Here is a 24,853-nt window from a genome sequence, read left to right on the forward strand (position 1 = left end):
TTTCATTGGCTACTTTGATTTTCAAATCTGCAAATGTAATTTAAAATTGGGTTTAACTGAACTCTTAATCCACACTAACCCAGTGACGTGTCGTGGTTTAACTGAACCCTTAAACCACACTAGTCTAGTGACGTGTTGTGGTTTAACTGAACCCTTAATCCACACTAACCTAGCGATGTGTCGTGGTTTAACTGAACCCTTATTCCACACTAACCTAGCGACGTTTCGTGGTTTAACTGAACCCTTAATCCACACTAACCTAGCGACGTGTCGGGGTTTAACTGAACCCTTAAACCACACTAACCTAGTGACGTGTTGTGGTTTAACTGAACCCTTAATCCACACTAACCTAGTGACGTGTCGTGGTTTAACTGAACCCTTAATCCACACTAACCTAGTGACGTGTTGTGGTTTAACTGAACCCTTAATCCACACTAACCTAGCGATGTGTCGTGGTTTAACTGAACCCTTAATCCACACTAATCTAGTGACGTGTTGTGGTTTAACTGAACCCTTATTCCACACTAACCTAGTGACATATCGTGGTTTAATTGAACCCTTAATCTACGCTAACCTAGTGACGTGTCGTGGTTTAATTGAACTCACAAGCTTCACTGAAAGCTTGACCAAGCAGAGACCCTCTTGTGACTGACAAGTTTCGTAAGTTCAACGCTAATCTTCTGTGTGTTAAGACACTACTGATTGTGGAGAACGATTATCTGTGAAGCATTTCAGTATTTGTGTTCCACTTCTAACATGTACTTAAATGGTATTGTTCTAAAATATTTAAACTAATTTTGTTAAGTATTTAAATGGTACTTAAATAAATTGACTTTTATTAGATATTTCAGTGCCGTATACTATAACACATTTAAAACGTATTTTTGTTATATATTTAAAGTTAAACTAATGTCTGTGTCGACTTTAAACTTTCTTCCAATTAACCAGTGGTAGTGACCCGGCATGGCCAGGTGGGTTAAGGCCTCGTAATCCAAGGGTCGCGGGTTCGAATCCCCATCGCCCCAAACATGCTCGCCCTTTCAGCCGCGGGAGCGTTATAATGTTACGGTCAATCCCACTATTCGTTGGTAAAAGAGTAACCCAAGAGTTGGCGGTGGGTGGTGATGACTAGTTGCCTCCCTCTAGTGTCACATCCCTAAATTAGGGACGGCTAACTCAGATAATCCTCGTGTTGCTTTGCGCGAAATTCGAAAAAAAAAAAAACAAATCAGTGGTATTCGGTAAAAACTTTCGGTTTTAGCCTATAACGTCTTAACTATTGGTACAAACACATGCAATACCCTTGTCAGACCTGACAAGATTATAATGCACGCACTGAACAAGTAATGTTCATGTCTGTGTGTCTCGGCAGGATGCCATAAGAAAGATTTTCAGATCAGCTGGGGCCAACTCGTAAGGAAAAAGATGCTTCTGACAAGGTTTCTACGGCACAGCACGACGTCTGGTTACCTCAAAAATCTATTAAAACTAATCGATGAACTACAACATCTGATTTATTAAGTTCACAGAATGTGCACTTCAAAGTCATTTGTTTATCGAATTGAAAACTCAGATCATTCTTATTAGACAGTAAGGACGTTAAACAATTAAAGCTAGTCATTCTTATTAGATTTTAAGAAAGTTGAACAATAGAAAATCAAGTCATAAGATTCTTATTAAACGTTTGACGAATTTATTATTATATATTTAGTTTAATATTGATATTTGCTTTCGTTAAATATATATTTAGAAATGCATGTAACTTATATTGTGAAATGTGTATTGCGAAATTCCTGCCTAGTTACTGAATTTGTAGAAGATTCTGGAGCGTAAGAATCAACAACGTATGTTTTACGAAAGCATTAGCGTATCTTCAGTATTGTTGCCTTAGCTGAAATCTTAAGAAATTCTTCCCTCAAGCTTATAAAACGTAACCAAGGCGAGGCGCCAAGAGAGAGTATATATATATATATATAATTTAGTCTCCTATAGTTTGTATACTATAAAACTCGGAAACTATAACTTTGATTAACGCTTATTAATCGGGAAACTATAGATATTTTACCAGAAACGTTTATAGATTTCGAACATTATAAACCGTTTACCTTCAGCGAATTAACATCGGACATCAGCATTTTTACGAATATATTATATAACTTAATGGGTGAAAAAATAACGTGTGATCAGCGAAAAGCTAGCTATCTCCCCGTTCAATGAATTGTACCTGTATCAACTCAGAATTAATTCACTCGTTGTGAACCCATAGATAAAATATCCAGCTCTAGCCCAGATAGAATACTCAATATCTTTTGTAAGTTTATAAATATTTTGTACATAATTCATTATTTGTGATAACTATATGTAATAACCGTTATTACAAATTGTATTATTGTCTTTATATTAAAATATCTTTGTGTTAAGAAAGAGATCTGTGTATCAATCTTTTTGGCAAATATAAATTTAATATATATCGACATCTAATTAACTTCTAAATTCAAGTTACAGTTTCAGACTACATGAAATCGTAATACCTAACATAATAAATTGAAAGCTCGTCCGAGATGAATTATAATACTTTACAAACGTTAAGAATAATGAAGAATGGAAAATCAGGTCATTATTATTAAACATTATGGATGTTAAACAATAGAAAATCAGGCCATTATTATTGAACATTATGAATGTTAAACAATAGAAAATCAGGTCATTATTATTAAACATTATGGATGTTAAACAATAGAAAATCAGGTCATTATTATTAAACATTATGGATGTTTAACAATAGAATATCAGGTCATTATTATTAAACATTATGGATGTTTAACAATAGAATATCAGGTCATTGTTATTAAACATGGATCTTAAACAATAGAAAATCAAGTCATTATTATTAAACATTATGGATGTTTAACAATAGAATATCAGGTCATTATTATTAAACATGGATCTTAAACAATAGAAAATCAGGTCATTATTATTAAACATTATGGATGTTTAACAATAGAATATCAGGTCATTATTATTAAACATGGATCTTAAACAATAGAAAATCAGGTCATTATTATTAAACATTATGGATGTTTAACAATAGAATATCAGGTCATTATTATTAAACATGGATCTTAAACAATAGAAAATCAGGTCATTATTATTAAACATTATGGATGTTTAACAATAGAAAATCAAGTCATTATTATTAAACATTATGGATGTTTAACAATAGAAAATCAAGTCATTATTATTAGACGTGAAGGATTTAAACAATGAAAATTAATCACTTGTTAGACATTAAGGACGTTAAACAATAGAAACTGAAGTGATATTTATCAGTCGTCACGGATGTCAAACAATACGTTGTTTTTAAGTACACTAATTTTGTAACGTTATAAATTCCTACTTCTGAAATTAAAGGTATGTAAATGGAGTTAGGTGTGATGTGGTCCTTTTTAGCATTAAGCCAACATAATTCGTATTTTTGGGTATGGGTTCTTACATTTGAACAAAACAATTATTAAAATTATTAGCACAACCAAAGTGGTCAGGTTAGTCAACATCTTTATTAAAACCTCTTAGTCTGTCGTTTGTTTTTATTTGTATTTCTTAATTCTTTTAAGGTATTACAAATTACATTTGAATTTTAGTCTTGTATATTTGAACCACTTCTCAATGGTTCAGTTACATGTCTGTGGACGTAGCACACTAGAAACCCAGTTTCACGACCCATGATAGGCAGAGCACAAATAGTCTCTTCTGTAGCTTTGTGCTTAACTTCAAACACATTTCATTTATTTAAGCAACTTTTTTATCGCTTTTTATCTTAATTTAGTGACTATTTCCTAAATATTTGTAGTCGATTTTACAAACCAAGTGTGTGGATTTGTTTTCTTATAGCAAAGGCCCGGCATGGCCAGGTAGTTAGGGTCTTCGATTCACAATCTAAGGGTCGCGGGTTTGAATCCACGTCGCACCGAACATGCTCGCCCTTTCAGCCGTGGGAGCGTTATAATGTGACAGTCAATACCACTATTTGTTGGTAAAAGAGTAGCCCAAGAGTTGGTGGTGGGTGGTGATGACTAGCTGCCTTCCCTCTTGTCTTACACTACTAAATTAGGGACGGCTAGCGCAGATAGCCCTTGAGTAGCTTTGCGCGAAATTCAAAAATAAACAAACAAACCCTTATAGCAAAGCCACATTGGGCTATTTGCCGAGTTCATCGAGGGGAATCGAATCCCTGATTTTAGCTACATAAGTTATTTGTGCTAACCCTACCTAATTTTCACCTGTTTTTTTTTTTTCTGATATATAACTTTTAGCCAACTTTTCATTTATTGTACACTGTTGACCAAAATATTAAGGCCAATGAACAAAAAAAAATTGCATTTTGCGTTGTTAGACTGAACCACTTATTTGAGTAGAGAGCTTCGAAAGATGAAATTAAGAAAAGGGAAAATAAAAATAAAAAACTTTTCTGGCATTTAATAGGGGAAATGTGAACACTGTGAAATTAGCCTAAATACCAGCTGGTCAAAAGTTTAAGACCATACTGAAACGAAGTCCTAAACAGGGTAGGAAATGCCCAACAAGAGGTCTCAGTAGTGAGTTGCACGACCGTCATTCAGAACAACTGAAAATATTCCCTTTGGCATGGTCGATATAAGCATTTGCAGAAGGCTGGAACGTTATTCCAATTGGTAAAGATGGCTTCACAAAGATCATGCACTGTTTGGAATTGACGTCAATTTCTATAGGCTTCCCTTGTCATCTTCCCCCAAACATTTTCAATGGGGTTCAGTTCGGGCGAACACGCTGGAGGGTCCAAAAGAATCACGTTATTCGCCATGAAAAAGTCCTTTGTCCTGCGGGCATTGTGGATTGCAGCGTTGTCCTGCTGAAAGATCCAGTCATTTCCACACAAGGGAGGGCCTTAAGTCAATAAGGATGCTCTCTCCAACATTCCAATGAAGCCAGCTGCCGTTTGACTCTGCTGTAAAACATGAAGCTCCATTGTTCCATGGAAGGAGAAAGCACCCTATATCATGATGGAATCTCCTCCACTGTGTCGTGTAGAAAATGTCTCTGGTTGGCTATCCTTTTCGTGCTAGTAACGTTGGAAGCCATCTGGACCATCCAGGTTAAATTTTTTCTCATCAGGGAACAAAACTTTCTTCCACTTTTCTACGTCCCATGTTGTTGCTTCTCAGCAAAGTTTAACCGAGCTGTTTCGTTGTGTGGAAGGAGGCGTGGCCTTTGAAGACGTTTATGGTTTTCAAAGCCTTTCTCTCTTGCTGTTTTATTGATCTTAATCTGCATTCTGCGTCCGTAAGGGCCTTAATCTGGTTCGACGATCGGCTGTTGTCTTGCCGGACAACCCGTCGAATTCTCCAGCTCAACGCCAGCGAAATTTTCTTGGACCGACCACTTGAAATTCTCGTTTCGTATCCATCAGCTCTTTTAAGAAATTTCCAACAGCAGTGTTACTACGCCCAGTCTCACCAGCACGTTAAGAGATACCTTGCTTTTGCAGCTCGACAGTTCTGCCGCATTCAAACTCTGTCAACTTTTTAGCTTTTGCCATGTTTTTACCCAATGTAACACAGGAGATGTCAGTGGGAGATGTTGACAACGCAAATGCTTGAACACAAATGACTAAATTTCGTTACGTGTTTACCGATTAACGCTTTGCTTCAGTGTGGTCTTAAATTTTGACCAACTAGTATTTAGGCTAATTTCATAGTGTTGACATTTTCCCCTTTAAATACAAAAAAAAGTGTTTTTTTTTCCTTTTCTTATTTTCATCTTTCGAAGCTCAACTCAAATAAAGTGGTTGAGTCTAACAATGCAAAATGAATATTTTTTCTTTATGTTCATTGGCCTTAAGATTTTGGCCAGCAGTGTATTTGAAACCGAGTACATAATACTTTTATTTAGCCGTCCCCTGGTGAGTCTGTGATAAGTTTGTATTTGTATTTTGAATTTCGCACAAAGCTACTCGAGGGCTATCTGTGCTAGCCGTCCCTAATTTAGCAGTGTAAGGCTAAATGAAAGGCACCTCCGATCCACAGATTGTTATGTTAATCCTAACCCATTCCTGGGCCAAATGTACATTTACATATAATATGTAATATTCCTATTACAAATCTCTAAATTCGTCTCAGGACTACATGAGAACAACCGTCAAACTTAATATGCTGATTTAGATTAGTTTTCTATTTCTACCATTTATTCCTTAAAACAAGGTGGCGCTTTCACAAGACTAACACAAAACATTGCACTTGATCAGTAATACCGTTATAGTGTAAGCACAGATCAGCAACATATTTGTTCTATTTGTTTCTTTCCTTTGCAAAACACAGTTCTCAGTAAGCATTACACTTACTTCATCTATGGAATTACTTACTTACTATAATGACACATTTGTTTCTTTTTTTATGAATAAAAATTACTAAACAGCATTGTAAAAAAACAAAGAACAACGAAAATATCTCACTATTTCCACCCCTTTTCCACCATCTTGAAGATTCTTCTTATTGCACAAACAACAAGGGTGTCTGTGTGTTTATTGTGTTAAGCCTGAAACATTTCTAATAAGGTTATCGCAATGAACACACAGACTTTCTTGTTCTTTGTGCAATAAGAAGGATCATCAAAATGGCGAAAAAGGGGTGGAAATAGTCAGATATTTTCGTAGTTTTGTTTTCTTTCAATACTGTTTAATCATTTATATTTATAAAAAGAGAAAAATGTGTCACTGTGGTAAGTAAGATATCATTTTTCTAAACATCCTAGTTGTGTCAAGTGTGTGGAACAGGGTTAACTCATGCAACTTTGTTAAGCAATCCATTGTAAGTGCATATCCTGAACAGCCCTTTCATATCATCTATATATTTATATATCACACGGCGACGGCTAAACTTGTGTACTTTAGTTTCTCTCAGATATGTCAAAATAAAAATTCGACAATAAAAGTTTTGTAGACGAACGATTTATAATTTCAGAAATCGTGAAGCAAAGAGAAAAAAACAACAACACTGTCATTATTTCAAGACGTTAAAAAAATACAAACAAATGATCTTTTCAAAAATAATTTTGCTTTTCCAACTAATAAAACCAACACAAAAACGATACTTTTTATATTCAAGGGTTAGATATAGGTAATAGAAATCTTAGTAAGACAGCTTAAACGTATGTTACAATAAATAAAGCAGGCCTAACAGTTAATAAAATAAGTAATAATAAAGCAAGTTTAACTCAGTTCTATTAGTTACAAAGTTTTACGTGAAGTGACGTTAATGATTTGGTTTGTTTTGAATTTCGCGCAAAGCTACACATCTGAGCTAGCCGTCCCTAATTTAGCAGTGTAAGAATACAGGGAAGGCAGCTAGTCATCACCACCCACCGCCAACTCTTGGGCTACTCTTTTACCAACGAATAGTGGGCTTAACCTCACATTATAACGTCCCCACGGCTGAAAGGGGCGAGCATGTTTTGTGTAACGGAGACTCGAATCCGCGGCCCTCAGATTACAAGTCGAGTGCCTTAACCACCTGGCCGGCCAGCCGGGCCATGGCGTCAATGAATGTAACTTCATGGTTCACAACCACAATGTCAAGTTGTTAATTTTTTATGTATTACTACAATAAAGCATCTAAAAGAATACTCAATTGAACGGATATCTCCGCCACGCAGCGTCGATCATAGTCGGTCCTAAACAAATACGAAAATATGCTCTTATGTTCGTTGTTCTACATTAACACGAACGATTGCTGACAGAGCAATCCAGAATAATATTTTACATATTTCCACAAAGTTTAATCAAAATCCGATTCTTTTGTTACTGATTTACAGAGAAAGTGTTGTGTGATCCTGTGTTATCAGATAGATATTTGTATCGTGATCTCGTAAGTTGAGTCGTAGTCCAAATGTACACTAGTGTTCGTCGAAATACATTTCGCCACTTTCCAGAAAAATTTGCCACAGGGTTGTTAATATAACCTCCGTCCACCTTAGGTGGTGGATATAATAATACCAGGAACAAAAGCAACAGTTAATGTGACACATTTATACACAACAATTAATGTGACACATTTATACACAACAGTTAATGTAACGCATTTATACACAACAGTTAATGTGACACGTTTATACACAACAGTTAATGTGACACGTTTATACACAACAGTTAATGTGACACATTTATACACAACGTTAGAAACCAATGCAACAGTTAATGTGACACGTTTATACACAACAGTTAATGTGACACATTTATACACAACGTTAGAAACAAATGCAACAGTTAATGTAACACATTTATACACAACGTTAGAAACAAATGCAACAGTTAATGTAATACATTTATACACAACGGTAGAAACAAAAGCAACAGTTAACGTGACACATTTATACACAACGGTAGAAACAAAAACAACAGTTAATGTGACACATTTATACACAACGGTAGAAACAAAAGCAACATTTAAAGTGACAAACTCGTACACAAAACTAAAAGTAACAACACAGTGAGTTATATTTAGTGTAGTGTATTTATGGTCATATAAGATAGGCTTATATAAATGTTTAGAAATGGTTACTAAATGAAAGTAAAAGACAGATGACGTCAGTCAGGTAAAGTTCAAAGTGAACTTTGTATATCTAGTTTATTGAAATATTCATATAAATCTGTTGATACAACGTCTTTAGCCTATTACCAGAATTTTTACAATCTTTTGGCGCCAGTAACCAAGAAAACTAGGACTATCCACAATGTTTATGATCTCGAATATAAACATATGTTTAAGTGACAAATGTGGCTTTCATTGGTATAAAAGCTCTTCATTATCACCCTTTTATATAATGTTTATCTCAACAACTAACAAGACTATTTCATCCAAAAACAAAGTCACTTGTTATTATGGGAAACATTTTGAAATACAAGCCATTACTTATCAACGACTTTTTTCAAGCCAACACTTTTTATAACGCTTTCATCTATAAAAGTAAATAAACAAAATTCTCTCACTTTATTTTGATTACTGCATGTCATCTAAATCATGTTATTCGTGGTCTTGAATTAGCTAATGTCAGCTAGTTATTAAAAGTTACCAACTGCCAGTTAAAACTAAGTTCATCTGAGATCCTGAAATGTGTAACTAAATATACAGTACAATGTATTTGACTGGTTAGATTAGATACTTTGCAATTAAATAAAACATACAATGTATTTGATTGGTTAGGTTAGATACCTTTGCAATTATATATGTAGTGCAAAGTGTTTAATTGGTTAGATATGGTACCTTTGCAACGAAATATATACCGTACGAGATGTTTGATTGGTTAATAATTCACACTTACCTTCATCAACCACTTTGAAGTGAAAGACGTCATTGGTGGCATTCACCAGGCTATCAAGGATGTAATAAATATTCATCTGGTCAATGTCTCCTGGAGAGAAAGAATACATCAGTAAGATGTTTTAGTATGTTTCTAAATAAAAACAAACTTTCATATAGACAGAAAGAAACAAGTTAGATCAATGTGGAAAGTCCTTATGAACGAATGCAACAAACGAATCTTTGTCAAATAATGTTGTCCTTCTTTTACGTTTCTTCGTAGTTGTTTCTCAATATTACCATTAAACATTCCGATTTTTCGATATCAAACATACAGTTATAGGAATTATTGAAGCGAAATTAAAATTAATTTAGTGACGTCACACGCAAAGCTGCATAATAGACTATCACCGGTAGGTGGCAAATTACCACATCCTAACAAGTGAGCTACAATATTTTTATCCTTTTAACCGATTAAGACAGTTAAATTCCCTTGAAACTGATTGTCGAAGTCTACTATATTTCTCTGTACACGACTGTAGCGACAGTTAAACGAAATCGAAAAAACTAATCGTCGGCAGAATGTCTTTACACTTGATCGTTCATTAACAAACTTCACCCTACCTTTGACGTGATCATTAAAAAGAAAGAAAAAAACGTGCACATTCAGGTTTCAGCGCCCCTTCTTTGCCTTTCATGTTCATTTGGACAGTGTCTTCTACATATTTGGCCAATTAAACCAAGTGGGCATTGAAAACATTTGAAAATAAGATAAATTGTAAAATTTTTAACCCTAAACCTTATAAAACATTATTCAATCGTAACATCTTCCACAGCCACTCGACGTAAAAAATAATCATATGGCTTGAATTGTAATTTAATCTTAGAGGGAGTATCTGGAATATGGCGATATGAAGAAAACTCTAAGCATGGTAATCAGACCCCATAATCCACTCTTAGGTTGCGCACTAGCAAAGGGTAGGCGAAAGGGTATTTATCTTCATGATTGATTGTTTTAAGGATTACGCCTCGAGCTATTATTTAGGATTATACAGTTATGATGCCGAAGTGAATAAATTAAAAAAAAACAACATTGTTTGAATTATTACGGAACCCCAAGCAGTCAGTTGTCTTTCATACCTTTGAAAGGCACAGCTGGTAAAACTTATGGTCTTGAAAATACTAAATACGTTTTTTGTTTTTTTAAGTTACAGATTATTAAGGTTCTTCATTTATAATTATAGTTAAATCCCAATTCGCCAATAAAAGTTGTAAGGAAAGGCTAATAGTGTGATGTTTACATAATTAAATTTAACGAAAGTCGTTCGCCTGAGACCTAGCTAAAAAATTTAAGCCGTGCGTCTTGTAAATGCTTTAGAACTAGCAGTTGTAGTTAAATTGGTATATATATATGGGAACAGTGCTTCTTTAAATACAGGATTTATAGAATAATACAAAATAATTCTTGTCGAAGACTTCGAAATCTACTTGCCTACTTGTCTTAGGCCTAACAGTAGTTAAACTCTCATTAAGTATGGCTTATATTCAGTAAACGGATAAATTAGGAATGTAACATTTGAACGTTTTACGTGATGACGAGAAACCCACTTGAAGTAAAAATATATCTGAATACGGCTGTTCCCGCCTCGAGCCGTCTTGAGATAAATTTTTGTGTACTTTCCCCCTTTAGGTTCATTACGGCAAAACTTTACAGTACTTAATACTATCAATAAATAAACTTATTATGTTATTCTGCGTAGTAACGTTAGATATTTTTTATAAATTTTCGTAAACTTTTAATAGATTGTTGTACAAAATGTTTATTAAATTATATTTACACTCGCCTTTTAGTTACATCTATTGAAAAGCATGCACGCATGCGCTTTTAGATCCTAAGGTGCGCGCGCATTTTCAGGACAAACAAGAGCTGAGACATTCCATTACTATAATAAATATTTTATACTGCAGTTGTAATGTGGAGTTAGGACGACTGTGCCAACCGACTTTTAGCGTCTTAGGCCTACAGACTTGCTGCTGAGCCACCGGGACTTACACGAAATATACTTTCATATAGGGGACTTGTTTTGCGTGCTGGAAATACGAGGAAGCGAATATTTTTGTAGAGATGTCACTCTCGTGTAAAATTAAGTTCACCATTCAGTTTTTTACGTCCTATCGAAGATAAATTTAGACACATGAAATGTGTCAGATTGACAACGACAATTCTGAAAGTCACGCAGTTCTGTATTTTCGGTCTTTTTATCAAGAATCCGACTTCTGACATTTACAGGCTTAGCCCTAAAGGGGATTCTTCTTGCTCAACTGATTACCAATTGATAAGATAGAAATCCCACTGTGAAAAAGGTTTACGTTTATATTAGCACCATAATAAACTCTCTTTAAATTAATTTCCAATTAAATACCCATCTTTTTCATAAATCTACTGAGAATCTTCATTTCACTCTCAGTGAAATCTGCAGGAAAAACTTGGACATGATGATGGGACAACATACAATTTGTACCAGAATGATTCACAGAAACATAGCTCGAGACAGAGCGAAAATAAATTCTGTTAATTGTTATTTGCTCTGAGATAAAGTTGTTATTAGCTTTGCTAATATAAACCAGTACCAGTACACACAAGGCACTCTTCCTAGAACTATTAAAAATAAGGCGTTTGACTAATTACGGCATTTATAATCAAGGGAGAAAAACTCACACACACACAAACGCTTAAAAAGTAGAAAGCCGTAAGTAAAATGGCTTATTCTCGTATCGTATCTTAGTGATATATCTGGAACTCAGTAGCGGATTTAAGGTTGTAACGGCCCAGGGGCTAATAATTGTTGCGGGTCCTACATTCCAAGTAATTTTATATAGAATAAAATTATCAATTGCCTCCCATTAAGACCATGGATCCTGTGGCTGAGCCCCTTCTAGCCCCTACCTAAATACGCTACTGCTGGAATTGTTACATTTCTTTTTTATGATAGTTTTCTTTTTAAAAATGAACATAGTAATGTGTAATTTTCTGACACAATTACCAGCCCACATGTGACGCACTAGTTGCTATGATACAACTTTTAAAAAACACTGATATAATTTCGTTTCACGTGCAAACAATACTTGTAGAAAGTTCGAACGGCGTATGAAACTCCACTTTAAGAATACTTGTTGTTTTTTTGGGGTTTTTTTCTCACAGATGTTTTAAACCTTGTCATTTTCATTACTATCGTGGTTTCAAAACAGATAAAATTGTCTTAAAATATTTAATTTGTCATTGAGATGGAACAGAGTTTAGGTAGACTAATTTCAAAAAATGTGTTCTATTTTATTTGAAGCTAGCTGGAGTACCTGTCCCCTGGAAGAAAGTTACCTGATTAGTGAAAGGTTATCTTAGGACACGAAGGTCGCTTCCCTTATATGAATGTAAAAATCGCAAAAGCGCTCATAGAAACTGCAAAACGCAAAATGTGAAACCGCAGCTTCGCATGTATTTCCATATGGATCCAACAAACTTTCGCGCTAAATTTGGTGAAGATCCATCAATAGAGAGCGAAATGGTGTTAAAAAAAAAGAAGACAAAAATGCCCATAAAAACCGTAAAACATAAATTGTTAAACCGAAATTTTGTATGTATTTCTTCCTAGAACCAGTGTATCTCCATACCGAATATGGTGAAGATCCAACCATACGTTGCAAAGTAATTACATGGACATACAATAAACAGTACTATTATATTTACATAGATAAGTAGTTACACGGACGTATAATAAACAGTACTGTTATATTTATATAGAAAAGTAGTTACATGGATATATTTACATAGATAAGTAGTTACATAGACATACAACCGACAACTATTATATTTATATAGACTCTGATATTATTAGTTGGGAGTAACACACAATAGAGCGTAGACTACAGTGTTTGAAATGGTCAGTTGGGAGAAACGCTTCATAGACTCTTGGGAACGATGCCCGCGGACCTTCATGATTAAATTTATTAGTTGGAAGTGACGTTCCGTGGACCCCCGTGTTTAAAATTATTAGTTGGGAGTGGCGCCCATAGACTGTTTTTTCAAACTTAAGAGATGCTGTAAGTTTGTACTTGATTAAATCAAACTTGCGAGTAGTTTCACAGGATTTACCAACCGAAACTGTTAAAAATTTCCGTGATTGCAGTAGAAAATTTAGTTTTCATAACCCAACGATCTTTAGTTTATTTCTTGTTAGGTTGATCGAAAAGTTTAATATTTTAAAGTTATATGAATTTTCTACAGGTTATAACTGGTAGACAAAGCAAAATATAGAGAAATGTGGAAGAAATTTAACAATTTTATGTTGCATTTTCGAGGGTAAAAATATTAACTATAGATAACCAAACGTCATATTATGAAGGTACAAAGAAAAACGTCTTAAAGGGTGAACTTTCGTGCTATTTTTAAAAGTTACACACTTTACTACTTACAATATTACAGATAATGTATCAATCTTCACTGTTGATGCAAATTTAGAAAGATCATTTGTATTCTCAATCAGGTAATATACAAACAAATTGTTTGAAAAAAAATTTAGGGTTAGTTACCATTTTACTTATCACACGCACAAGGAGCATTGAAAGAGCTCACCTGGCGTATATTCCTTTCACAGGCTTAATAGAAGTTGAGCTTGTCGAAGTGAGTTACATGTGTTTGGGCCTTTAATTACTACTGAATGTCATGACGAAATGATATACGGCTGTAGGAACTGTTTGGGTTTATTTAGAATTAAGCACAAAGCTGCACAATGAGTTATCTGTGCTCTACCCGAAACGGGTATCGAAACCTGGTTTCTAGCGGGCCTGTTGGAAGTGTGAGAAGACATTTCTTAATATCGAGAATGTTACGATCCTTATCCAACGTTTAATAGTACATACTCATCGGACGATATACGCCGACGAGTTTCGTACAGATGTTTTAATAAGACTACTAAAAATATTGCTGGTTATATTTGGAAACTTAGTACAGTCAATAATTTTTATATTTACGTTATGTGTTTACATAACACATAGGACGATTTTGTTGCTCAATGATGGTTTCCTGAAATATTTACAGAAACAAAACAACAACAACAACATGTTCATTCGTTGTATCTTTACGTTCGAGGTAAGATACTAAATCCAAGAATGTTTCTATATACAAAGCTGAGTTCATTGTTGATGACAGGACTGGCAGCAGGAATCAATATAATACCTTGGTATTTAGTGCTTACAACCTACAAACATGAGCTAAACAGCCTAGTCAAAAACTTTATAAAGTTCAGGCCTAGCTATCCCTAGTTTAGAATCACTGACCAGGTTTGATTTGGTTTATTTTGAATTTGGCGTAAAGCTACACGAGAGCTATCTGCGCGATCAGCTCATAATTTTGCAGTGTAAGGATAGAGAGAAGGCACTCGACTCGTAGTCCGAGGGTCGCGGGTTAGAGTCCCCGTCACGCCAGATATGTTCGCCCGTTTAGCCGTGGGGGCGTTGTAATGTGACGGTCAATCCCACTATTCGTTGGTAAAAGAGTAGCCCAAGAGTTGGCGGTGGGTAGTGATGACTAGCTGCTTTCCCTCTAGTCTTACACTGGTAAATTAAGGACGGCTAGCGCAGATTAAGAGATTAAGAGAAAGTTTGAACTATATGAATAATTAAAGTTGGCTTAAAATTTAAAAAAAAATATATTTATTTGATAGTTTTAGCTCAAGGGATGGAACAATCCCGATGGAGCATTCGGTTCTTTGTTGTCTCGAAACATTCCTTTATGTTATATTATTTGGTGTTGAGACATCCTATGGTCTGTGTCACCTAATATTAAGACGTTCATTGAACGCGTTTCAGCTGGTACTTTGGTGTTTCGCAGACCCGTGTAAGTGTGTCAAGTGGCAATGACACACTTGGCGCACACGTCTGCGAGTGTCATTTGGTACTGAGACGTTTAGCGAACACGCGTAAGTGTGTCATGTGGTAATGAGACGTTTACCGCAAAACACGTATCATTTAGTGCAATGAGCACAGCCAGAATTTTCTGACGCATAAACAGACGTAAAAAAGAAATGATATAACTGCAAGAATGTTTGATGTAACCTTTTCCTTCAGTTATGTTGAATTATACTTTTAGTTACAAAAAACAGTGTAGAAATATCGTTTGATTAAACGTATCAACGATCGCTTTATTTCCTGTACGCCCGGCACGGCCAGGTGGGTTAAGACGTTCGACTTGTAATTTTAGGTGGGTGGTGATAACTAGCTGCCTTCCCTCTAGTCTTACACTGCTAACTTAGGGACGGCTAGCGCAGATAGCTCTCGAGTAGCTTTGCGTGAAATTCAAAAACAAACAAACATTTCCTATAGTGTTCGTGGCCTGTTGATAGCGTACCCGAGCTATGAATCACGTTTTGCGTCCTATTACTACAAAACGCGCTCCAGAGGAGTGATGCTCGAATATCACTATTCGATCAGACAAAAATAGCCCAAGTGTTTGCGGTGGGTACCGTTTTCCTCTAGTATATCAGTCAAACATTAAGGACGGCTATGCGCATAGAACATAATTGTTGCGTAGATTTATGCTAAATTTCGAAACAAACAAAGAAATTTCATCTCTCAGTAGGGTTAAGGTGGCATCACATTGCATTGCGCCATCCGTCTGATTACAGTGATTCTTTAACGTGATATAAAAAAAAATACAGGATGTTTCCAATCTGGAAATACCCAAGACAGCGACACTGTAGACAGTTTAAAAACTGTATAGTTTATCTCAACTTCTTCATTTCTCTTTTATTAAACATTTTACTGACCCAAGTTACCCACATCTTGCTAGAATTTCTGGCTGTTAACCCAAATTACCCATATCTTGCTAGAATTTCTGGCTGTTAAAATATTTTTAGATGTTCAATCAAAAACCAAAACTGGTAAAGTATTATGATTTAATTATATATAATTCATCGTTAGCAGATGATTATCACGTGATTGCGTTGGTATCTTGTTACAGTATGTTATAACCTTTGCTGTTAATGAACGAAAACAGCATCGTTTTACGAAACGACTTGTGGTGACAGGCACTTAAAGAAATAAGTTCCGTCTAGCTAAGTGTAGCTGCTTTATTTTTATCTATTAATTAATTTCCACGTGGATCTAAACCAGGAACTGCAGCTATACGTTCGATTGTTGCAAGGATGACACAGAAATATGATACGGTTTGGCATTGCGCGTAAAACGAGCCAATAAATGATCAAATTGCAAAATTCGTAAACGTTTTTCTGTATTGCGTGAACTTCGGTAAAGCAAGAACAAACATATACAACACCTGTTACTGAAAACATCCGACAGGAGGAGGATGTACAATACAAAATTACCTGGGAGGAAAGTTTCTTGGTCCTTGTGGTTCCTGAAGAACATGGACGTAACATCTCCAAAACAATCGCCTCTGCTTTTCTACTGTCTTCGCCCAGGTACTAGTTGGCAGCAAAACTAGGACCCCACTCTTCACGCATTATGGAATTTTGGGGGAAGCTTACAAGGTGGCTGCATTGTGTTTTTGGTCAATGAATTCTTTAGGAAGCATGTAAGGTGAGTACAGTGCAACAAACACTAACACTGGGAGTACCCCTGAAGTGCAACATTCACAAGCAAGCATCTACACTAGAAGTCAACCTGCAGTGCAACGTTGATAATAAACCATCAACACTGGGAGTCCACCTGCAGTGCAACGTTCATAAGAAACCATCAACACTGGGAGTCCTCCTGCAGTGCAACGTTCATAAGAAACCACAAACCTCAGGAGTCCTCCAGCAGTGCAACGTTAACAAGCAAGCATCAACAACGAGAATCCTCCAGTAGTGCAACTTCCACAAATAAGAACCAACACTTTGGGCCTCCTATAGATTAACATTAAGGATGTTAGGATGATCAATTGAGAATCTAACTAAAGAAAATTGATTGTATGTTTGAATAAATACTTCGATGAATTTACATAATTTTATTAAATTTATTATAATTTATATACACATACATGTATCTTTATAAATTCACAAATATCTATGCAAAAAAGTCAATGAAAGTACCAGTATGGCGTTAACAAACAAAATTTCTAGTCTTTGTAGTTCATTCTGGAGGTATTTATAAATTCGAATCGAAGTTAAGAAAAAACGACCTTTACATTCCAGATAAATATAAAATAATTTATTTTTTATTTAAATCAACGTTTCGCCTTTGCGGCTTCTTCAAGGTTAATATACATTATAATGAATTAGAAATAATAGAGTCGGAACACAACATAAAAACTTTTCTAGATCGCTTAGCATTTCTTAACAACACATTTATTTTTTCTTAAAAGTGAGAACAAAACAGGTAAACTAAATATTATATATTATTTTTAAAATATTGATTATTTACTTTAAATTAAGTACCATGGTTAACATTCGTGATTCATAAGGCGCCACGGCGCGGCGAAAATGCATTTTACAAAAAAATAAAAATAAAAAAGCGAGAAAATCGTCTGTTTCCCATCTGCTCAACAGTACTAACGTGGGGTGAATAAACCCTATTGAGCTATACTTTAACGAGATAATTAAACACTGTCTGCATGTCAACGTGTTTTTATTATTATTATATAAATAAATTGCATGTAGTACTTCCAATTCCACTGCCTATAAATCTTCTACATACAGAGAGGTTGCTACTAGACAAATATAAAAGACGTCGCATAAAACTCCATAGCGACACTAAATATTTGATCTCTTCCAGAAGTAGGTTACATATGGAATTGAATCAGAACTGGAAATAAAATCAACGCTGTTTGATATTATCGTATAAAAAGCTACGCCAGATTTTCCAAGGGGTCCAAGACGCCCAAATTCTTTTTTTAAATATTTAAACTGCACCGACGCTTACTTGGAGAAGGTGTTCACGAGGTATTTTCCTTGTGGGTTAGTTTTAGGCACGAGTCAAGTCTGTTTAGCGATATGAAGAGTGCTATCCTTGTGCAAAGCTACACAATATGATATCTGCGCTCTATACCCAGAGGGGAATCGAACCTAAAACTTTAGCATGGTAAGTCTGTAAACTTACCGCTGACCCACAAGGGCAATAAATAGAAAAAAAACAGAGCCAGACTGAATAACAAATATATATATTAATTTTGTGTTATTATCACACTAACGGGTAAAGATAAGCCTGTTAATTTTGTGTTATTATCACACTAACAGGTAAAGATAAGCCTGTTAATCTTGTGTTATTATCACACTAACGGGTAAGGATAAGCCTGTTAATTTTGTGTTATTATCACACTAACGGGTAAGGATAAGTCTGTTAATTTTGTGTTATTATCACACTAACGGGTAAGGATAAGCCTGTTAATCTTGTGTTATTATGACACTAACGGGTAAGGATAAGCCTGTTAATTTTGTGTTATTATGACACTAACGGGTAAGGATAAGCCTGTTAATTTTGTGTTATTATCACACTAACGGGTAAAGATAAGCCTGTTAATCTTGTGTTATTATCACACTAACGGGTAAAGAAAAGCCTGTTAATCTTGTGTTATTATCACACTAACGGGTAAGGATAAGCCTGTTAATCTTGTGTTATTATCACACTAACGGGTAAAGAAAAGCCTGTTAATCTTGTGTTATTATCACACTAACGGGTAAGGATAAGCCTGTTAATCTTGTGTTATTATCACACTAACGGGTAAGGATAAGCCCGTTAATTTTGTGTTATTATCACACTAACGGGTAAAGATAAGCCTGTTAATCTTGTGTTATTATCACACTAACGGGTAAAGATAAGTCTGTTAATCTTGTGTTATTATCACACTAACGGGTAAGGATAAGCCTGTTAATTTTGTGTTATTATCACACTAACGGGTAAAGATAAGTCTGTTAATCTTGTGTTATTATCACACTAACGGGTAAAGATAAGCCTGTTAATCTTGTGTTATTATCACACTAACGGGTAAAGATAAGTCTGTTAATCTTGTGTTATTATCACACTAACGGGTAAGGATAAGCCTGTTAATTTTGTGTTATTATCACACTAACGGGTAAAGATAAGTCTGTTAATCTTGTGTTATTATCACACTAACGGGTAAAGATAAGCCTGTTAATCTTGTGTTATTATCACACTAACGGGTAAGGATAAGCCTGTTAATCTTGTGTTATTATCACACTAACGGGTAAAGATAAGCCTGTTAATTTTGTGTTATTATCACACTAACGGGTAAAGAAAAGCCTGTTAATCTTGTGTTATTATCACACTAACGGGTAAGGATAAGCCTGTTAATCTTGTGTTATTATCACACTAACGGGTAAGGATAAGCCTGTTAATTTTGTGTTATTATCACACTAACGGGTAAAGATAAGCCTGTTAATCTTGTGTTATTATCACACTAACGGGTAAAGATAAGTCTGTTAATCTTGTGTTATTATCACACTAACGGGTAAGGATAAGCCTGTTAATCTTGTGTTATTATCACACTAACGGGTAAAGATAAGCCTGTTAATCTTGTGTTATTATCACACTAACGGGTAAGGATAAGCCTGTTAATCTTGTGTTATTATCACACTAACGGGTAAAGATAAGCCTGTTAATTTTGTGTTATTATCACACTAACGGGTAAAGATAAGCCTGTTAATCTTGTGTTATTATCACACTAACGGGTAAAGATAAGCCTGTTAATCTTGTGTTATTATCACACTATCGGGTAAGGATAAGCCTGTTAATTTTGTGTTATTATCACACTAACGGGTAAAGATAAGCCTGTTAATCTTGTGTTATTATCACACTAACGGGTAAAGATAAGCCTGTTAATTTTGTGTTATTATCACACTAACGGGTAAAGATAAGCCTGTTAATCTTGTGTTATTATCACACTATCGGGTAAGGATAAGCCTGTTAATTTTGTGTTATTATCACACTAACGGGTAAAGATAAGCCTGTTAATCTTGTGTTATTATCACACTAACGGGTAAGGATAAGCCTGTTAATCTTGTGTTATTATCACACTATCGGGTAAGGATAAGCCTGTTAATTTTGTGTTATTATTACACTAACGGGTAAAGATAAGCCTGTTAATTTTGTGCTATTATCACACTAACGGGTAAAGAAAAGCCTGTTAATCTTGTGTTATTATCACACTAACGGGTAAAGAAAAGCCTGTTAATCTTGTGTTATTATCACACTAACGGGTAAGGATAAGCCTGTTAATCTTGTGTTATTATCACACTAACGGGTAAGGATAAGCCTGTTAATTTTGTGTTATTATCACACTAACGGGTAAGGATAAGCCTGTTAATCTTGTGTTATTATCACACTATCGGGTAAGGATAAGCCTGTTAATTTTGTGTTATTATTACACTAACGGGTAAAGATAAGCCTGTTAATTTTGTGTTATTATCACACTAACGGGTAAAGATAAGTCTGTTAATCTTGTGTTATTATCACACTAACGGGTAAGGATAAGCCTGTTAATCTTGTGTTATTATCACACTATCGGGTAAGGATAAGCCTGTTAATTTTGTGTTATTATTACACTAACGGGTAAAGATAAGCCTGTTAATTTTGTGCTATTATCACACTAACGGGTAAAGAAAAGCCTGTTAATCTTGTGTTATTATCACACTAACGGGTAAAGAAAAGCCTGTTAATCTTGTGTTATTATCACACTAACGGGTAAGGATAAGCCTGTTAATCTTGTGTTATTATCACACTAACGGGTAAGGATAAGCCTGTTAATTTTGTGTTATTATCACACTAACGGGTAAAGATAAGCCTGTTAATCTTGTGTTATTATCACACTATCGGGTAAGGATAAGCCTGTTAATTTTGTGTTATTATTACACTAACGGGTAAAGATAAGCCTGTTAATTTTGTGTTATTATCACACTAACGGGTAAAGATAAGTCTGTTAATCTTGTGTTATTATCACACTAACGGGTAAAGATAAGCCTGTTAATCTTGTGTTATTATCACACTAACGGGTAAGGATAAGCCTGTTAATTTTGTGTTATTATTACACTAACGGGTAAGGATAAGCCTGTTAATTTTGTGTTATTATCACACTAACGGGTAAAGAAAAGCCTGTTAATCTTGTGTTATTATCACACTAACGGGTAAAGAAAAGCCTGTTAATCTTGTGTTATTATCACACTAACGGGTAAGGATAAGCCTGTTAATCTTGTGTTATTATCACACTAACGGGTAAGGATAAGCCTGTTAATTTTGTGTTATTATCACACTAACGGGTAAGGATAAGCCTGTTAATCTTGTGTTATTATCACACTATCGGGTAAGGATAAGCCTGTTAATTTTGTGTTATTATTACACTAACGGGTAAAGATAAGCCTGTTAATTTTGTGTTATTATCACACTAACGGGTAAAGATAAGTCTGTTAATCTTGTGTTATTATCACACTAACGGGTAAGGATAAGCCTGTTAATCTTGTGTTATTATCACACTATCGGGTAAGGATAAGCCTGTTAATTTTGTGTTATTATTACACTAACGGGTAAAGATAAGCCTGTTAATTTTGTGCTATTATCACACTAACGGGTAAAGAAAAGCCTGTTAATCTTGTGTTATTATCACACTAACGGGTAAAGAAAAGCCTGTTAATCTTGTGTTATTATCACACTAACGGGTAAGGATAAGCCTGTTAATCTTGTGTTATTATCACACTAACGGGTAAGGATAAGCCTGTTAATTTTGTGTTATTATCACACTAACGGGTAAAGATAAGCCTGTTAATCTTGTGTTATTATCACACTATCGGGTAAGGATAAGCCTGTTAATTTTGTGTTATTATTACACTAACGGGTAAAGATAAGCCTGTTAATTTTGTGTTATTATCACACTAACGGGTAAAGATAAGTCTGTTAATCTTGTGTTATTATCACACTAACGGGTAAAGATAAGCCTGTTAATCTTGTGTTATTATCACACTAACGGGTAAGGATAAGCCTGTTAATTTTGTGTTATTATTACACTAACGGGTAAGGATAAGCCTGTTAATTTTGTGTTATTATCACACTAACGGGTAAAGATAAGTCTGTTAATCTTGTGTTATTATCACACTAACGGGTAAAGATAAGCCTGTTAATCTTGTGTTATTATCACACTAACGGGTAAAGATAAGTCTGTTAATCTTGTGTTATTATCACACTAACGGGTAAAGATAAGCCTGTTAATCTTGTGTTATTATCACACTAACGGGTAAGGATAAGCCTGTTAATTTTGTGTTATTATCACACTAACGGGTAAGGATAAGCCTGTTAATTTTGTGTTATTATCACACTAACGGGTAAAGATAAGCCTGTTAATCTTGTGTTATTATCACACTAACGGGTAAAGATAAGAGAAAAAAGTCTGCACATACAATTTCACAACCAAGACAGGAAGCGAGAGTGTATGTAGTTTATAATTCAAAGAAGAATGAAAATACTACAACACTTGTAGATGTTACTGGAAGAGGAAAGGAAAGTACTAATTAATGTTACGAAAGTGTAACAATATATGTGGCTCTTCACTCAAGAAAGAGAGGATATAAGTATATAAGAAAACCTGTAGCTTTCTACATAAAGATAAATAAGTACTACACCACTTGTAAGTAATGTGTACCGTTTATTATTATAAAGGGAGAAACTGACAATATATTCGTTTTCTTTTTTTAGGAGGATCCGGGATGGCCAGGTGGTTAAGGTGCTTGACTCGTAATCTGAGGGTCGTGGGTTCGAATCTCCATCATACCAAATATATTCATAGGAGCGTTACAATGTTACGACCAATCCCACTATTCTTTGGTAAAGGAGTAGCCCAAGAGATGGTGGTGAGTGGTGATGATTAGCTGCTTTCCTTCCGGTCTTACACTGCTAAATTAGAAACGGCTTGAGCAGATAGTCCTCGCGTAGCTTTGCGCAAAATTCAAAAACAAACAAACAATCTTCTAGGAGAAAAACAGAGTATTGGAGTACGTTGAGTATTTTATGCTAGAGACTTTAGTTTTTAAACTTCGCGCAAAGGACTATCTGCGTTAGCTGTCCGTAACATAGCAGTATAAGACTAGAGGAAAGGCAGCTAGTCATCATTACCCACCGCCAACTCTTGGGCTGCTCTTTTACCAACGAATAGTGTGATTGACCGTCACATTATAACGCCCCCAAAGCTGAAAGGGCGAGCATGTGTTCAGGAATATTATATTTAAAAAAAAAACGTGTGATGGAAAATTAAAGATCTCAAAGATGTCTTCTTTACTTCACAATTTCTGTATCCTTACATAGTTGTGCCTGACAATGATGGCATGTTTTATGTAATGAAGTTCAAATCATGTTCTCACTCTGAACGTATAGAGTCGTTTCAAGAAATGTGAAGTTACCAGAGAATAATTCATTTCCAATAGATGGGAGAAGACATCCATCACGTGGGTCCTGTGTGTTGTGTTTCAAGTTCTGCGCACAAGTTATTATGTGTGACATCATTAACTGTCTTCAACACGAGGTTGTTTGAACACATCGGTTATACGTACTGTATATATATATATATATAATAAATAAATAATTTTAAAAGTGTACGCTTGATAAAGTGTTATTATATGATCAGGTTACAAACTCAGATGTGCAGGAATGACTATTTATTTTTTGGAAAAATAACTAAATTAAACCTGACGAATGAAGAAATGCAAAAACAAAGAAGTAAACAAAAACGCTTGTAATCTGGCAAAAAATAAAACAGACCAATTTACTCACTTTAACTTTAATCATGTATATATATATATGTACACACATAGCACTGTGTTGGACAAAGTAAATTAGGTTTCGTAACTGGAATTTTCAATCTGAATTGCTCATTTGGCCCACGACGGCTAAACAACCAGGTCAGAGATCCCTAAGGTTCGGATAGAGCTGTCATTACTCTATGGTCACTGACCAAATCAGTAACCAGCTAACCAAAGAAACTCACTTCTACAAAGACTCTCTTTGGCCTTTTGAACTGTATAGAGGGTGGACTCTTACTTTTACAAAGTGCTCACTGTTGAAAGTGATTAAACTATGTAGTGGAATCAGGTCTCGAACCCTTAGTCCACATATAAGCCACTAAACCATGCTTAGCCCAAAATTCAGTGTTGATAAATATTTACATATATTTTGGAAGTAATTAAGTTGTAGCGAAGACTATCGATGAAGTGGAACTTATATTTTTATCTCAGTTGAGAAATCGTTGAATTTAATCTGGTACTCAAAGCAAATAAGTTATGTAACAGTTAACATTTGTTCTTCACTTTGTTACACTTAGTTGTTTTGAGTGCTTACGTAAAAACAACATAATTATTCACCAACAAGCGTTTAAGCTCTTTATAATATTATAGGAAACATGATATGGTATTGACCATATTGCACGATTCAAAGACAAGCTAAAAAATAAAACATAATGGTGGATTTGAATTTTGCGCAAAGTTACTCGAGGGCTATCTGCATTAGCCGTCCCTAATTTAGCAGTGTAAGACTAG

The 24,853-nt window shown here is 35.0% G+C and overlaps 1 protein-coding gene across 1 annotated transcript in view; it reads right to left on the bottom strand.

Moving 5' to 3' along the window:
* Positions 1-24,853, bottom strand: part of LOC143247507 (extracellular matrix protein 3-like) — a 121,882-nt gene that overhangs the window by 60,651 nt on the left and 36,378 nt on the right. Inside the window, exon 2 of the mRNA XM_076495750.1 lies at positions 9,352-9,441. Coding sequence (XP_076351865.1) covers positions 9,352-9,441 — 90 coding nt within the window. The remainder of the gene's footprint in view (positions 1-9,351; positions 9,442-24,853) is intronic.

This window comes from Tachypleus tridentatus, chromosome 3 (genome assembly GCF_004210375.1).
Source record: "Tachypleus tridentatus isolate NWPU-2018 chromosome 3, ASM421037v1, whole genome shotgun sequence".
In the NCBI taxonomy this organism is placed as follows: domain Eukaryota; kingdom Metazoa; phylum Arthropoda; class Merostomata; order Xiphosura; family Limulidae; genus Tachypleus; species Tachypleus tridentatus.